At 53.3% G+C, this 16,525-nt stretch overlaps 1 protein-coding gene across 1 annotated transcript; it reads left to right on the top strand.

Annotated features, from left to right (window-relative positions):
• Positions 1-752: 752 nt before the first annotated feature.
• LOC102263043 (neurotrophin receptor-interacting factor homolog) lies at positions 753-6,149 on the top strand. Its single transcript, XM_014543427.1, has 4 exons — positions 753-1,393; positions 3,170-3,267; positions 3,983-4,109; positions 4,897-6,149. The coding sequence occupies exons 1-4, from the start codon at positions 1,015-1,017 to the stop codon at positions 5,793-5,795; spliced, it is 1,503 nt and encodes a 500-aa protein (XP_014398913.1). The 5' UTR covers positions 753-1,014; the 3' UTR covers positions 5,796-6,149.
• The last annotated feature ends 10,376 nt before the right edge of the window (positions 6,150-16,525 follow it).

The raw sequence follows: 16,525 nt of genomic DNA, 5'->3' as shown, positions 1-16,525 counted from the left end.
TTCCAATAAGCATAAGCCTGAGGCTGGAGCGGGCAGGTTCGGGGCTCCTGGCTGCACCCGGAGGAGCTGCCGGCCGTTATGGGTTGGCTCAGCGAGATAGACCACCGACTCAGATTTAGATTTAAGAGTCTTTATTAAGCTGGCCAGCTGGCCACAGCCCGCACCCTCCCCCTCTGGGAAGGTTTGGGGCGTGTGGCCCCAACCAAGGGTGCAGCATGATCCCTTATAGCAAAACTGTGTTAAAAAAAGTACAAAGCATTTCATTAGCTGGTCCTCAGAAGTTCACAGAAAGTTCGTAAGCACAAAGGGGAGGTAGACGGAGTCACACCTGGCTGGATTTAATCGCAACACATTGTTTTCTAAGACAGTCTAGCAGTTTTTCTCTGCCAGTTCCTGGCCCTGACACAGTCGGTGACCTTTTCCAGCCGCAGTCCCTCCTCCTAGCGCACCGCCTCCCCGTCTCTCAGGTTGTGGTTCCCCCTCTGGCGGCTGGGCCTCCCGGGCGCACACTGCTCGCGCCCTGTTACCGGGGGAGGTATCTCGTGGTTTCACTTTGCGCTTTCCGGTGGCTAATGATGTTGAACATGTTTTCATGTGTTTCTTTTTTTAATATATTTTATTGATTGTTTACAGAGAGGAAGGGAGACGGGGAGAGAGAGAGAAACATCGGTGACGAGAGAGGCTGCCTCCTGCAGCCCCGCTGGGCACGGAGCCCCACCCGGGCCTGGGCCCTGACCGGATGGAGCAAGGAAAGAGCAGGATTTAGGGGCAAGAAGAGGTGACTTCTGAGCCTAAGAGTTCTTTGGGGCTGGGGGTGACCAGAGGTTCTGCAGGCCCAGTAATCACCTCCCTGAGCCTCCGTGTCCTATCCGCCTTCCCCCAGGCAGGACTGAGGACGGGACAGCACAGCATACAGTCGGCACTCAATAAGCATTCACTCCCTGTCATTGCAGCAGCCTCATCCCATCCATCCCCAGGGTGAGCAGTAGCCTCGTGGCCCGCGCCATCTTTCCCATGAGGCCGGCAGCACTGTGCTCCCCTGGGCACACAGCCCCAGAGGACGAGAGCCCCATCGTGGTGAAGCTGGAGGAGGAGGAGGAGGCCACCCCCTGGGATCCCGGCCCAGAGGCTGCGTGCTGGTGTTTCTGGCACTTCCGCTACGAGGAGGCAGCAGGGCCCGGAGAGGCCCTGGCCCTGCTCCGGAAGCTGTGCCGCCAGTGGCTGCGGCCCGAGTTGCACTCCAAGGAGCAGATGCTGGAGGCGCTGGTGCTCGAGCAGTTCCTGGGCGCGCTGCCCGCCCAGCTCCGGGTGTGGGTGGAGTCTCAGCACCCGCAGGACAGCCAGCAGGCGGTGGCCCTGGTGGAGGATGTGACCTGGGCATCCGAGGAGAAAGGTGGGTGCCGGGGCCAGTGCGGAGGGGGCACCCTGTGGGGCGTCTTGGAGGACGGGGGTGGGTGCATCGTGCTGCGGGGGTCCCTGCCGTGGCCTCAGATCAAGGGCTTTGCGAATCCTCCCTGGACCCAGCTGTGGAAATGGAGGCCTCAGGCCCCAGCCCAGCTGTGGAACCCTGTGGGGGGGGGGGCACTGGCCCTGCCTGTGCAAGGAGCCCCCCCACAGGGAGCTCTCCAATGAGCTGCCTCAGTGCCCTCCGTAGGCCCTGCCCACAAGCCAGGAGGAACCTGACTTCAGTCCCACAGGCGTGTTCCGGGGGTGCCTTCCCGTGTCCCCCATGCGGTGGGGCTGGGCACACCGTGGTGACCAGGACACAGGCTCCTGAGCTCAGCAGGCCTCGGTCTCGCAGCAAAGATGGGAACGTGACGAACGGATGCGTGTGAGACGGGAACATGACAGATGAGTGTGTGAGGTGGGAATGTGGCGAATGAATGCGTGCGCGATGGTGGAGTCGAGAGGAACTAGAGGGCGCTGGTCGTGGGGCCGTGGAGGCCAGCACCTGGTGCGGAGCAGAGCTCGGAGGCAGCAGGATGGGTGTGCCAGGGGGGAGCATCCCCTGCACAGGCCACGGTGGAAGCCGTCATCAGAAGGGGGGGTAGGTCTACCAGCAGGAGCGGGGGCGGGGCAGGGCCCTGGGGAAGTTCCCTGGCTCAGGGGGAACCGAGCCCTGAGTTCAGGGGCAGCGGCAGGTCTGAGGGAACTTCCCAGACTCCTCGTTGGCAGCAGGTGTGGCTGGTGGGCTGATGGGTTGCTTTTTTCCCTTAAATTTATTTATTTATTTATTTATTTATGAAAGAAAAACATTGATTTGTTGTTCCACTTATTTATGTATTCTTTTTTAAAAAAATTGTATTTTTATTGATTTCAGAGAAGGGAGAGGGAGAGAGAGAGAAACATCAATGATGAGAGCGAATCATTGACGGCTGCTTTCTGCACGCCCCACCCTGGGGATGGAGCCCACAACCCGAGCATGTGCCCTGCCCGGGAATTGAACCGTGACCTCCTGGTTCATAGGTTGATGCTCAACCACTGAGCCACACCCACTGGGGTCTTATTTATTTACTTATTTATTTATTTTAGAGAGAGAAAGACATCAATTAGCTGCCTCCCACATATGCCCCGATCAGGGATGGAACCCGCAACCTTGGCATATCAGGGTGACGCTTTAACCACTGAGCCGCCCAGCCAGGAGGGGTGGCTGCGTTTGGGAGCCGAGTCCATGGGACTGGCCTCTGTGTGGCTGAGGTCCATTTTGCTCACCTCCCTGCCCCATGCAGCACCTGATGGTTTTTTTTCTTTTTTTAAATCCTCACCTGAGGATATTTTTTTATTTTAGAGGAAGAGAGAGGGAGAGACGTTGATGGGGTGCACGGAGGTTGGGGATATTTTTTTATTTTAGAGGAAGAGAGAGGGAGAGAGGGAGAGACGTTGATGGGGTACACGGAAGTTAGGGCTGAGCAGGGCTGTTTCCTGAATTGGAGGAGACTTGGCAGAATCCACATCAGGGCGGGTGTGTCGGGAGAGTGGGTCTGTCCTGGGGGCCGGACAGCCCCACCCTCCACAGTGTCAGGCGGGGACAGGCGGTCGGAGGACTCGGGGGCCAGAGGTGCGGGCTTAGCCTCTGAGGAGAAGGTGAGTGGAGCACACGGAGCCCCGTGGGGCCAGAGACGGGCTGACCCTGTACTGACACCCCTGACCCTGTGCTGCTCTCTCCCAGCTCTGCCTGCCCCGGGCCCCACCTGCTCTCCGGAGACCCCAGCTCAGCAGGAGGAGAAGGAGAAGGAGACGACCTGCCCAGCAGAGGTCCTGCCGGAGGTGAGGGGAGCGGCACCCCTTCCTGCTCTGTCACAGCTTCCCCTGGGAGGGACCCCCACCCCCACCCCACCCCCGCGGCCTCCAGGCCAGGCCTTTTGGGGTTTCCGAGCGGGAAGGGCAGAAGAGTGTGACAGAGACATCTGAGATTTGCTGCAAAATGACCAGAGTTGTTGAGGCTCAGAGATTGGCCCCAGCCCTGTGTCTGTGGCCCTGGCCAGGGCTGCTCCTGGCGGAAGCTGCCTCTGCAGGAAGGTGCTGGTGCTCGTGTGGGGTGACCTGGGGGTGCTTCAGGCAGGCTGTGTCCAGGGGCTCCCCGGTGGTGGAGGGCTCTCCAGCCCATTTTGTGGCTCTGCCTCTTGTGGGCAAAATGCCTCCCAGGTCCAGGCAAAGGGCCATGGGAGGCCTCTCCCCCTGGCGTCCTCGTGGGCCCCTCAGAAAGGACTGATCCCGGTCACAGCGGCCTGGGGACGCCCCGCATGGCAGCTGTTCCCCCACGTGGGTCGGCTGCCCAGGAGCGGGACGCGCGGGGAGTGTGGGGAAAGGTGAGCTGGACTCGGTGTGGGCGGCGGAGGTACCTGCCACTCCTGGTGAAGTTGGGGCTCTGCCTCAGCCCACACGCTTCCCCAAAGCAAAGGCACCCCTCCCTGCAGAGCAGGCTCTGTCCCCTTCGAGGGCTCCTGACCCTCCTGCTGAGCAGCACACTGTGGCCTTGCAGGAGCCAGTGACCTTCCTGGACGTGGCCGTGGACTTCAACAGGGACGAGTGGGAGCTGCTGGACCCCACGCAGAGGACCGAGTACCATGACGTGATGCTGGAGACCTTCCGACACCTGGTCTCCGTGGGTGAGGCCTTGCCCTCGCCCGCACTGCCCTCAGGACGGGTGGCATGGGGGCCCCGCGTCCGCCTGTGCCTTCTCTGGGCCCAGCTGGAGGAATGGGTGTGCCCTCAAGAGGCCCCTGCAGCCCTGGCCGGGGGGCTTGGTTGGTTGGAGTATCGTCCTGTACACCGAAAGGTTACAGGTTCGATTCTGGGTCAGGGCGCATACAGGAGGCAACCGGTCGATGTGTCTCTCTCACATGGATGTTTCTCAAGTCCCTTGCACCAGCCGGGGCCTGGAGCTGGCCTGTGGCCCTGAAGGGCGGGTGTTGTGTGCACGGGGCAGCCTCGGTCCCACGGAAGGACCTCCCTGTGGGCGTCAGGGCCGCACAGGAGAGGGAGAGCGGCAGACACCCGCCCGGTCTCAAGCAGTGTCCCCGCTGGGCTGCATGACTGCTTCTCTCAGTCGCTCCCCAGGTTGCAAGACTGCACTTGGGGGAGACCGTCCCCAGCTTTGCCCTGGCCGGGGGTCTCAGTTGGGGGGAGTGTTGTCCCGCACGCCGAAAGGTTGCGGGTTCAGTTCCCCATCAGGGAACATACCTAGGTTGTGGGTTCGTTCCCCGGTCAGGATGTGTACAGGAGGCAACTGTTTCTCTTTCTCTCCCCCTTCCTTGATAAAATGAATAAAAACATACCCTCAGCTGAGGATTAAAAAACACATAAGACATCCCCCAGCTTTTAAACGTAATTGTCCTGCTCTCAGCCCACTTCAGCATTTTCTCTGCGTAACCCACACCTTCTGGTGTCTTTCAGGCTGGGAGACTACAGTGGAAGGGGAGCAGTTACCCCCAAAGTCAGCTGTTCCTGCGGCAGAACCAGCCCCCGACCTGAAAGTGGAAGAGCTCTCGGGGGCCGAGGCCCAACCCTCTACCTCAGCGGAGGCCCCGCAGGGGGCGGCCCTGGAAGTTGGGGACACGGCATTGCCGCCCGTGGGGCTGGCCCAGGAGGAAGCCCTCTCTGAGAAGCAGCACCACGAAAGCCCCAAGTCCCCAGCAGACAGGGGTCTCGCCACAAGCCGCGCCTCCCTCCGGAAAACTCTGCCCCGGAAAAGCTTGCGCAGGCATAGCTCACGCATCAGAAAGGCAGCGCGTGATTCCCAGGTAAAAACCCAGCAGAGCCGCCAAGGGGGCAGAGCTCGGGAAACCAGGAGCACCCCGCAGGTCACGTTCATACGGATCCACAAGGGGAGCCAGGTGTTCCGCTGCAGCGCGTGTAGCAAACTGTTCCGGAACCCCAGGTACTTCTCCGTGCACAGAAAAATCCACACGGGAGAGAAGCCCTACGTGTGCCAGTACTGCGGGAAGGCCTTCATCCAGAGCTCCTCCCTCACGCAGCACCAGAGGATTCATACTGGAGAGAGGCCGTTCAAGTGTCGAGAGTGTGGGCGGACCTTCAATGACCGCTCGGCCATCTCCCAGCACCTGAGGACTCACACCGGAGCCAGGCCCTACCTGTGCAAGTTCTGCAACAAGACTTTCCGCCAGAGCTCCCACCTCATCCGCCACCAGAGGATCCACACTGGGGAGCGCCCCTATGTCTGCGACAGATGCGGGAAGGCCTTCACCCAGAGCTCACACCTCATCGGGCACCAGAAGACGCACAGTGGGGCTAAACGCAAGAAGAGACACCGGTCTAGCGCTAACGCCAGTTGATGAGACGCTGCCTTCTCAGCCCAGTCCTGCACCAGAACCTGAGTGGCGTGGTGGGACTCAGGCCTGACCCCAAAGCACTGAATGACGGTGTTCTCAAGACCAAAGGACCGCCAGGGGCCCCGTCCTGCACACACAGGTGACGTGGGCATCGTCGATAATGAATGTGACAGCTGGAAAACAGATCTAGTTTTTTACTCAATGGATTTGCAGTTATGATTTGGTCATTACGAGGGATGTTACTGAAAGCTAAGTGCTTACAATGAAGTGGGTGCACTGATATTTGTAGTAAAGTATTTATGTGTATGAACAAGGACTAAAAGAGAAGATGGATAAGTAAACTATATTTCTGTGGTAGAATCTGTGTGGGTATTTTCCTATTCAAATACCCTTCATTATTGTTTTGATAAATAAGCAATGTTAACACACAAGAATGGAGCCCTGGCAGGCAGCTCAGTTGGTGGAGCATCGTCCCATTCACCAAAAGGTTGCGGGTTGATTCCCAGTCAGGGCGCCTACGGGCAGCAACTGATCAATGTTTCTCTCTCCCCTTTCCTCTCTCTCTAAAGAGTCAATATTTAAAAATCCTCGGGGGGGGGGGCGGGGCGGGTAACAAAATTAATTGGGGTTTTTTTAAAAAAGGATGGAGGTTGTCAGACCAATTCTAGCAGATTCTGTGCAAGGCTGCAATCCCTCCGGCCCAAGATTCCAAGTGAGTCAGGATGAATGTCGTTGCGTCCCTTGTCCCATCAAGATACAGTGAGGTGCAGGGCATGGGGACAGAGAGAGCAAGTCCTAGGGCAGTGATGGCGAACCTTTTGAGCTCGGCGTGCCCGCATTTTGAAAAACCCGAACTTAACTCTGGTGCCGTGTCGCATATAGAAATTTTTTGATATTTGAAACCATAGTAAAACAAAGACTTATATTTTTGATATTTATTTTATATATTTAAATGCCATTTAACAAAGAAAAATCAACCCAAAAAGTGAGTTCGCGTGTCACCTCTGACACGCGTGTCAGGTTCGCCATCACTGTCCTAGGGGCCCAGAGAGCTGGAAACCCCAGGCAAGCATGGACACCTGGGCACGTGCGCTTCACATTTCCACTTCCCTGAGGGCCTCCTGGGAGTGAGGGACGTATTTGACGCCCATGTTTCACATGAGATGACATTAAAATTCTCCAGGTCCAGCTGGGGTGGGTCAGTGGTTGAGCATCAACCTATGAACCAGGAGGTCACGGTTTGATTCCGGGTTAGGGCACGTGCCTGGGTTGCAGGCTTGATCCCCAGTAGTGGGTGTGCAGGAGGCAGCCAATCAATGATTCTCCTCATTGATGCTTCTATCTCCCCCTCCCTTCCTCTCTGAAATCAATAAAAATGTATTTCTTCACAAATTTCTCCAGGTGACAGCCTGTAACCCGCAGCCCATTCTATCCCTTCCTCCACTCCTCCGCCACCTTTGTTCTCCTGAGTTCTGCATAAACATTTCAAAACATTTTCTAAACCCCTGGGTCAGAAGTAATGAACGTTCAGCAGTTGGTGGTTGAGTGCTGCCTGCACGGCCTCTCCAGGCAAAGGGCTCCTGGCTGTGGTATCACCTGTAGTCTTTTCCACGACCTGACATGGTCCTGTTGGCTTGGAGCAATGGGAACATCTGGGTTGAAGAAGTTACGTGGGTGCTGCTGCCCTCCCACTGCATGAGTGGGAGACCTTTCCTAGGAAGAAGGAGCAGTTCTCCTCCGAGAACCAACGATGTAGACGCGCCTCGCCTGGGTGCCCAGCACTGGCTGGTGAGTTCACAGCCATGTCCTCAAACAAGATCCCTTCATCCTAAATGTCACACACTGGTTTGTGGTGAGAAGGTGGTCACTGGAGGTGAGCTGACTGCTTTCCTGTCCGCGGCAGTTTCAAACGTGGCCACAAATCCTTAGCCATTCCTCCCCAGAAACCGCCTGGGCTTGTCCCGGCCAATAGCGGCAGCAGAATAATGCCATGTGACTTCCTTGAGACAAGCTTAGAACAGCGGTTCTCAACCTGTGGGTCGCGACCCCTTTGGGGGTCGAACGACCCTTTCACGGGGGTCGCCTAAGACCATCAGAAAACACATATATAATTACATATTTTGTGATTAATCACTATGCTTTAATTATGTTCCATTTGTAACAATGAAATTGGGGGTCACCACAACATGAGGAACTGTATATTAAAGGGTCGGGGCATTAGGAAAGTTGAGAACCACTGTCTTAGAAGGATGTGGCTCCATCTTCTTTGCTGACACTCTCCCTCCCTCTGGGATGGCTCTGCCAGCCGCCCTGCTCATGCCCTCAGCCCTCACCCTGACAGCCTCACAGCTCCCATAGCCCTGCATGACCAATGGAATTACAGGTCTGTGGTTCTGGCTGGAACATGAGGCCCATGCGGGCAGAGACTGGGTGTGGCTGTGCACTACTCTCCCCTTAAGAAACATTTGCTGGGCCCTGGCAGGGTGGCTCAGTTGGTTAGAGCGTGTCCTGATACCCGCAGGTTGCAGGTTCGATCTCTAGTCAGAGCACACACCAGCAACCAATAAATCATCTGCCTCTCAATCAACAAACCGATCCCCCAACCACAAGCATCTCTCCTCCCGGGATGACCATACCTGGAATTCCATGACACCCCCTCCTCTCAGGGTCCATGGAAAGATCATCCCCTGGTTTAACACTAGAATCACCCAGGAACGGTGTAGATGAGCAACTAAATCATCTGCCCTTAATACCACCCACCCTCAAAGCAAGGAAGAGGCTCCCTTCGTGGTTTTCCACCAGAGATTCCCAATATCAAGGTCTCGGTTTGGTGCTGTTTTTTTAAGCCTCTCTCACACTTGGCAAATAAACCTTTTTTTTTAACAAAATGAACAGGTTTTCATGCCCTAGCAAGTTTGGCTCAGTGGATAGAGCGTTGCCCTGCAGGCTGAAGGGGCCTGGTTTGATTCTGGTCAAGGGCACATACCTAGGTGGCAGGCTCCATCCCTGGCCCTGCTCAGGGCACATATGGGAGGCAACCAATTGATGTGTCTCACATCCATATTTCTCTCTTCTCCTCCCTTCCACTCTCTGAAAATTGAAAAATATCCTCGGGTGAGGATTTAAAAAATAATAAAAAGAACAGGCTTTCAGAGGCAACATAATCTGGCTAAAATTCAAGCAATATTATTTTGTTTCAACTGAATTTAATTCATGTTTGACAAGTGAATGAGTAACTGAAAGACCCCTTTAAAAGTAGTTTTGAGGGTTTTTATTGACACTATTACAGATGTCCCCCATTTTCCTCCTCCACCCAGCCCCACCCCCTGACCTTCACCGCACTGTAGCCTGTGTCCATGGGCTATTTATATATGCACATACGTTCTTTAGCTCATCTCTTCCAGTCCCCTCCAAGGCCCCTTCCCTCTGAGATGTCTGGTCCTTGCATCCATGTCTCTGGACCTATTTTGTTCATCAGGTTCCACATATAAGTGTCTTTCTCTGACTGGCTTATTTCGCTTAGCATCATAATCTCCAGGTCCATCCCTGCTATTGCAAAGTGAAAGAGTTCTTTTTTTTTTAAACAGCCATGTAGTATTCCACTGTGTAAATATACCACTTTTTCTTTTTATCCATTCATCTACTGATGGGCACGTGGGCTATTTCCAGAGCTTGGCTATTGTAAATAACACTGCTATGAATACAGGATATATTGCTAGAAGTGGGATTGCTGGGTCAAATGGAGGAGTTTTGAGTTTTAACAAGTGAGTGGATTTAGAGATTATTAAGCAAATCAAATGGCGAGTACCAGACACGGCAAAACCCGAGGATGGAAGTGGATACCCAGTTTGAGAGGCCTTTCCTAGCAGCCCCCACACGGCTCCCCTTTGCTGTTCCCCTGCAGTCAGGCATGCCCTTGGGTGTGGTCCCCCAAGATTTCTCAGTTCCTTCAACTAAGTTTATGCTCAGGGCACCAACTCTAGCCCCTCCAATTCTCCCCCTCCCAATGGCTGAACGAAACCAAACTCTACTTGAGCAAACGCCCCTAGCCTGTGCCAGGCCAGCATGGTGGGCAAGGGAAGCTGGGAGGGACGGGCGGTGACCACCCTGGGCCTCCAGCACAAGGTGCGTCCCCGGGTCCCTTCCTCAACTGTGGCTGGACGGTCAGATAGGCCTGCATTCTAGGCTGTTTGACTGAACCTGGGAAGTTCCGGTGGGAACGGGGTCCCAGATTCACCATGTGCCCTGGCCCTCCAGTTCAGCCCCCCCCCCAACGCCCAAGGGCCCTCAGACCAGCCCGAGGGACCATTTACTTTAGCTCACAGATTCACCATGTGCCCTGGCCCTCCAGTTCAGCCCCACCCCGCGCCCAAGGGCCCTCAGACCAGCCCAAGGGACCATTTACTTTAGCTCGGCCCGGTCAACAACCCCTAGGCAGGCTTGACACCTACCTCCTTAGCACCCAGAGAACCACCCACTCCCCGTTCAACCTGAGGCCTCCCCTACCTAGAGACACCCCTATAGCCCGGCCAAGACCCCCTTCCCAGCCCAGGAGTCCTGGAGACCTCATCTCCCCGCTCCCAGCCAACCGTCCACCCTCTACAGGAAGGGGACACTGTCTCCCCGCACCAGGCCAGGAGCCCCCAGGCCCAGGCCCTTTGCCACCGCCGTCCCGCACACTTTCTGGGAGACTCCCTGAGGGATGTGGTATCACCCCCGTTCCCTCTCCCTTCCTCTCTGAAATCAATAAAAAAAATTTTTTTTTTTTTTTTTAAAAAGAGTTATCCTTTGGAATGTAGATTCCAGACTTTCTGGAATACACACATTGCAGGGTCATGGTAGCAAGTAACAAGTATCTGTGAGTAGGAAGGCAATGGCTGTTGGGCAAAGCAACCAACAAGGTGGGTCCCCGGTGAGTGCCTGGAGCACCCCAGGCACAGGAGCACAATCCAGGCCAGGAGCTCAGGAGGACGCGTGTCTCAGGAGATGGGGAGTGGCTCCCACCAATCGGCTGCCTGGGAAGATGTCCTTCTTGCAGAGCCAGGGCGGGTGTCCGGTCTGTGTCCTACACACCGTGCAATGACCGACTCTACAAGCGACGGCCCTACCGGCCCTCCCTGCAGCCAACAGGCTCCAATCGGCCAGGACTCGGTGGTCCCAGCCCAGGCGCGGCGGCTCGGTGCGTTGGAGTGTCATCCGGTAAACCAAAAAGGTGGCGGGTTCGACTCCCGGTCCGGGGCATCTATACCTGGGTTTCGGGTTCCCTCCCAGGTCGGGGTGCGTGCAAGGAGGCAACCGACGGATGCTTCTCACATCCATGTTTCTCTCTCCCCCACACTCCCCATTCTTTAAAAAGAGAAAACAATAAAAACATATCCTCGGGTGCAAATTTTAAAAAAAGACTTGGATCCGAAACTGCCAGCCTCCCTGGTCTTCGCCCCCGTCCTTAGGGCCAATGGGGAGACAAACACGGTCCCCTGAGCAGCCACAGCGGACGACCCGCTTCTGGTCCTCCTGCCTCCGGCTTCCAGCCCCGGAGACACGCAACCAGGCGACACGCTTCGGCTTTTCCTGATGGTCACTGTCTGCGCCCAGCATTTCAGCCTCCGCCAAACGCACGGGATGCGGTGAACTCGGGCTCCCCCATCGGGGTCCTCTGCTGGCAGGTCCGGACGGACGTCACAAAGGTCCCCCAGGCGAGGAGGCTGTGTGTCCCGGGGTGCGGGGGGGGGGGGGGTCTCCATTGCTTGGGGCGTCCTTCCCCTGCACCAAAGCTTTCGGTTCCATTCCCGTCAGGCACGTACCCAGGTGGCGGGTTCGACCCCCGGGTCAGGCACATTCGGGGGAGGCGGGGTGCCCCCGGGGCACGTCTCTCTGTCACATCGGTAATCAATGTGTGTCTCTCCCTCTCTCTGTCTCTCCTAGTATTTTATAATACAACCAGCAAACAATATATGTCAAAGATGAAAGCAAATGGAGTAAAGGTTTCCTTAAGTTTTTGAATATGTAACTTCATTTACTTGCGATTCATAATATTTTTTTTTCCTAAACTGCTGTAAAATCAGCAAAAATGCCTTGGCAATTTTAGCAGAGTTCCTAGGATATTGGTTGGCACTCAAAGGGTTAAACCACACTGCCCACCCCCGGGAGGCTCTGGGTGCAGGTCCTCCTTGTGGATAAAGAAAGGAGTCCTGTGAAAAGTGACCCCTCAGGGTCGTAAGATAAGAGGGTCATAAATTCCTCACCGAGCCCAGGTCCTGGCAGGTGGTCTCGCCCCAGGGCTGTTTTGTAGTGAACCAGGGTTAGCACACCTTTGAAATGCCTTTTGTTGTTGAATATTGTGTCATCCCTGATCCCTGTCTTGCTTCCTCCTCCCCTCCCTTCCCCTCTTCGCACTAATCTTCGCATATTCCTTCCTTAACCCCTAGAGTGCCGGGAGCGCTTTATTTTAGCATTATATGTTTTGTTCAAATTTTTTTTTCTACTAGTATTTTATAATACAACCAGCAAACAATATATGTCAAAGATGAAAGCAAATGGAGTAAAGGTTTCCTTAAGTTTTTGAATATGTAACTTCATTTACTTGCGATTCATAATATTTTTTTTTCCTAAACTGCTGTAAAATCAGCAAAAATGCCTTGGCAATTTTAGCAGAGTTCCTAGGATATTGGTTGGCACTCAAAGGGTTAAACCACACTGCCCACCCCCGGGAGGCTCTGGGTGCAGGTCCTCCTTGTGGATGAAGAAAGGAGTCCTGTGAAAAGTGACCCCTCAGGGTCGTAAGATAAGAGGGTCATAAATTCCTCACCGGGCCCAGGTCCTGGCAGGTGGTCACGCCCCAGGGCTGTTTTGTAGTGAACCAGGGTTAGCACACCTTTGAAATGCCTTTTGTTGTTGAATATTGTGTCATCCCTGATCCCTGTCTTGCTTCCTCCTCCCCTCCCTTCCCCTCTTCGCACTAATCTTCGCATATTCCTTCCTTAACCCCTAGAGTGCCGGGAGCGCTTTATTTTAGCATTATATGTTTTGTTCAAATTTTTTTTTCTACTAGTATTTTATAATACAACCAGCAAACAATATATGTCAAAGATGAAAGCAAATGGAGTAAAGGTTTCCTTAAGTTTTTGAATATGTAACTTCATTTACTTGCGATTCATAATTTTTTTTCCCCCCTAAACTGTTGTAAAATCAAGAAAAATGCCTTGGCAATTTTAGCAGAGTTCCTAGGATATTGGTTGGCACTCAAAGGGTTAAACCACACTGCCCACCCCCGGGAGGCTCTGGGTGCAGGTCCTCCTTGTGGATAAAGAAAGGAGTCCTGTGAAAAGTGACCCCTCAGGGTCGTAAGATAAGAGGGTCATAAATTCCTCACCGAGCCCAGGTCCTGGCAGGTGGTCTCGCCCCAGGGCTGTTTTGTAGTGAACCAGGGTTAGCACACCTTTGAAATGCCTTTTGTGGTTGAATATTGTGTCATCCCTGATCCCTGTCTTGCTTCCTCCTCCCCTCCCTTCCCCTCTTCGCACTAATCTTCGAATATTCCTTCCTTAACCCCTAGAGTGCCGGGAGCGCTTTATTTTAGCATTATATGTTTTGTTCAAATTTTTTTTTCTACTAGTATTTTATAATACAATCAGCAAGCAATATAGGTCAAAGATGAAAGCAAATGGAGTAAAGGTTTCCTTAAGTTTTTGAATATGTAACTTCATTTACTTGCGATTCATAATTTTTTTTTTCCTAAACTGCTGTAAAATCAGCAAAAATGCCTTGGCAATTTTAGCATAGTCCCTAGGATATTGGTTGGCACTCAAAGGGTTAGTTCTGAATGCCTAAAACAGGGGTCGGCAAGCTCCTTAGTCAACGGAGCCAAATATCAACAGTACAGCGATTGAAATTTCTTTTGAGAGCCAAATTTTTTAAACTTAAACGATATAGGTAGGTACGTTTTTATTAACTTCATGAGGGTACTCCTAAGGCTTAGGAAGAGCCGCACTCAAGGGGCCAAAGAGCCGCATGTGGCTCGCGAGCCGCGGTTTGCCCGCCACTGGCCTAAAAGAAGCTGGAAGCTCATTCCTGGAAAGCCCTTTGTCAGTCTGCGGAGATCTCGCTTCGAGGTGTGTTCTCTGTTTGGCTTCCATGAACTAGAAAAGTTCTCCAGGAGTGCTGCCCCCCACCCTTACATCCCCACCCTTGCCCTAGAGCAGTGATGGCGAACCTATGACACGCGTGTCAGAGGTGACACGCGCACTCATTTTTTTGGTTGATTTTTCTTTGTTAAGTGGCATTTAAATATATAAAATAAATATCAAAAATATAAGTCTTTGTTTTGCTATGGTTGCAAATATCAAAACATTTCTATATGTGACACGGCACCAGAGTTAAGTTAGGGTTTTTCAAAATGCGGGCACGCCGAGCTCAAAAGGCTCGTGCGCCATCACTGGACTAGAGACACCCGGCCCCAGAACACTTAGCCACGTTTCCTCCCACTGGCAGGTGAACTTTGTACACAGTCTGAAGAGAAAGTGTATGTTGTCCAAGTGAACAAAGAAGAAGGGGAGCCCGGCCCGAGCAAACAGCGTCAGCAAACACCTGTCCCTGGGTGTTGGGGGCCTCCGTTGGTTGTGAGTGCTGATGCCCCAAGTTAGGGGCTGGAGGGTCGGGCAGGACTGGGAGCTGAAGCTGTCCTGGGCCTGAGGGTTTGCCTGTTGGTTTCAGAGAGCCCCTGGGAGTGGGACCCTGTGGCTTTGGAAATAACTCAGTGCAAGGGGGAGTGTTAGGGCAGGGGAAATGGCTGAAGGCGCTCTGCATTTCCATTGCTTTTTATTTTATTTATTGATTGCTTTTAGGGAGAGAGAGGGAGACGGAGAGAGGGAGAGAGAAAGAATTAGTCATTTGTTGTTTCATTTATTTATGTATTTATTGGTTGATTCTTGTTTGTGCCTTGACTGGGGGATCGAACCTGCAATCTTGGTGTATGCTCTAAGCAGCTGACATACCTGGCCAGGCTTTTCTTCGAGAGAGAGAGAGAGAGAGAGAGAGAGAGAGAGAGAGAGAGAGAGAGAAATATTGATTTGTTGTTGCACTTATTTATGTGGTTTTTTAAAAAAAAGATATTTTTATTGATTTCAGAGAGGAAGAGAAAGGGAAAGAGAGATAGAAAGATCTTTGATGAGAGAGAATCATTAATCAGCTGCCTCCTCCAAGCCACCCCCCCACGCGCGCACGCACACACACACACACACACACACACACACACACAGGATCGAGCCTGCCACCTGGGCATGTGCCCTAAGTGGGAATCAAACTATGACCTCCTGGTTCATAGGTCAATGCTCAACCACTGTGCCACGCCGGCCAGGCTACTTATGCATTTATTTGTTAATTTTTGTATCTACTCTGACCCGAATTGAACCGACAACCTTGCCATATTGGGATAACGCACTAACCAACTGAACTGCCAGCCAAGACTTCATTTCTAATGAGGCGCCCAGAAGGAAGTCACAGAACAATAGAGAAGGAATCCTGGTAACAGCTCTGTTGAGTTGAGGATGCTATAGGGGGTATGGCTAGATGTGGAGGAGGGAATGGCGGTGTCAGGGAGCCTGGGGCAGCCCTTCAAACCCCACCCCATAATCAGGGAAAGAGGAAATTGGAAAAGTAAAGAAAGGAGCCTCCTCCCCTGTCCTACAGGGTCCCAGCCAGACCCTTCCCGGGTCCAGCATGCAATACGGAAGGAGAATTTCATGTTTGTGTGTAATTGATATGAATGTGCTGTGCCCGTACTGGGTGTGTCAGCTCAGGGTTCAACTCATCTAATTCTCACAGCAGCACCATGAGGCAGAGCTTGCTGTTCTTCCGGAAGTCTTCAGATGAGGAAACAGGCCCAGAGGGGTTAACATCTGTGGGGTCCTACCGAGGCAGTGGTCGAGCTGGGACCTTGAATGCAGACCGTCTGGCCCTGGCCGGTGTGGCTCAGTGAGTTGGGTGTCATCCTGTGCACCATGCGGTTGCCGGTTTGATTCCTGGTCAAGGCTCATGCCCAGGTTGTTGGCCTGATCCCCAGTAGGAGCTGTGCAGGAGGCAGCCATTCGGTGTTCCACGCTCACATTGATGTTTGTCTCCCTCTCCCTTCCCCTCCAAAAATCAATAAACTTCTTTAAAAAAAAAAAAAAGGCAAGCAGTCTGGCTGCAGAGTGGGTGCTCCCAGACCTGTCCCGTGGGTGCCTCCAGACAAAGAAGGAGAGGATCAGAGGGTGGAGATGGTTAAGCAGTAGGAGATTGCTCAGGTACGGGCTAGAGCAGCGGTTCTCAACCTGTGGGTCTCGACCCCTTTGGCGGTCGAACGACCCTTTCACGGGGGTCGCCCAAGACCATCAGAAAACACATATATAATTACATATTGTTTTTGTGAGTAATCACTATGCTTTAATTATGTTCAATTTGTAACAATGAAAATACATCCTGCATATCAGATATTTACATTACAATTCATAACAGTAGCAAAATTACAGTTATGAAGTAGCAACGAAAATAATTTTATGGTTGGGTCACAACATGAGGAACTGTATTAAAGGGTCGCGGCATTAGGAAGGTTGAGAACCGCTGGGCTAGAGTGTCACAACAAGACAGCATCATCTAGAGCTGTGGGCAGCCTTCTTGGGTGTGGTGTGCCTGTGAGTGCATAAGTGAGAGGGCAGGGTGAGGATGGGCAGGGAGAGGAAGAGAGACTGAGGGTG

Source organism: Myotis brandtii, unplaced genomic scaffold, assembly GCF_000412655.1.
Source record: "Myotis brandtii unplaced genomic scaffold, ASM41265v1 scaffold1094, whole genome shotgun sequence".
NCBI lineage: Eukaryota > Metazoa > Chordata > Mammalia > Chiroptera > Vespertilionidae > Myotis > Myotis brandtii.
Note: the sequence above shows the minus strand (reverse complement) of the source record. Positions and strands in the feature narration are given on the sequence as shown.

What these genes read in the sequence shown, in the direction of transcription:
- LOC102263043 (XM_014543427.1), top strand. Translation starts at nt 1,015, where the DNA reads ATGAGGCCGGCAGCACTGTGCTCCCCTGGGCACACAGCCCCAGAGGAC. An exon ending in CTGGGCATCCGAGGAGAAAG is followed by an intron (nt 1,394 to 3,169) that starts GTGGGTGCCGGG and finishes GCTCTCTCCCAG; the next exon opens with CTCTGCCTGCCCCGGGCCCC. An exon ending in CCGACACCTGGTCTCCGTGG is followed by an intron (nt 4,110 to 4,896) that starts GTGAGGCCTTGC and finishes GGTGTCTTTCAG; the next exon opens with GCTGGGAGACTACAGTGGAA.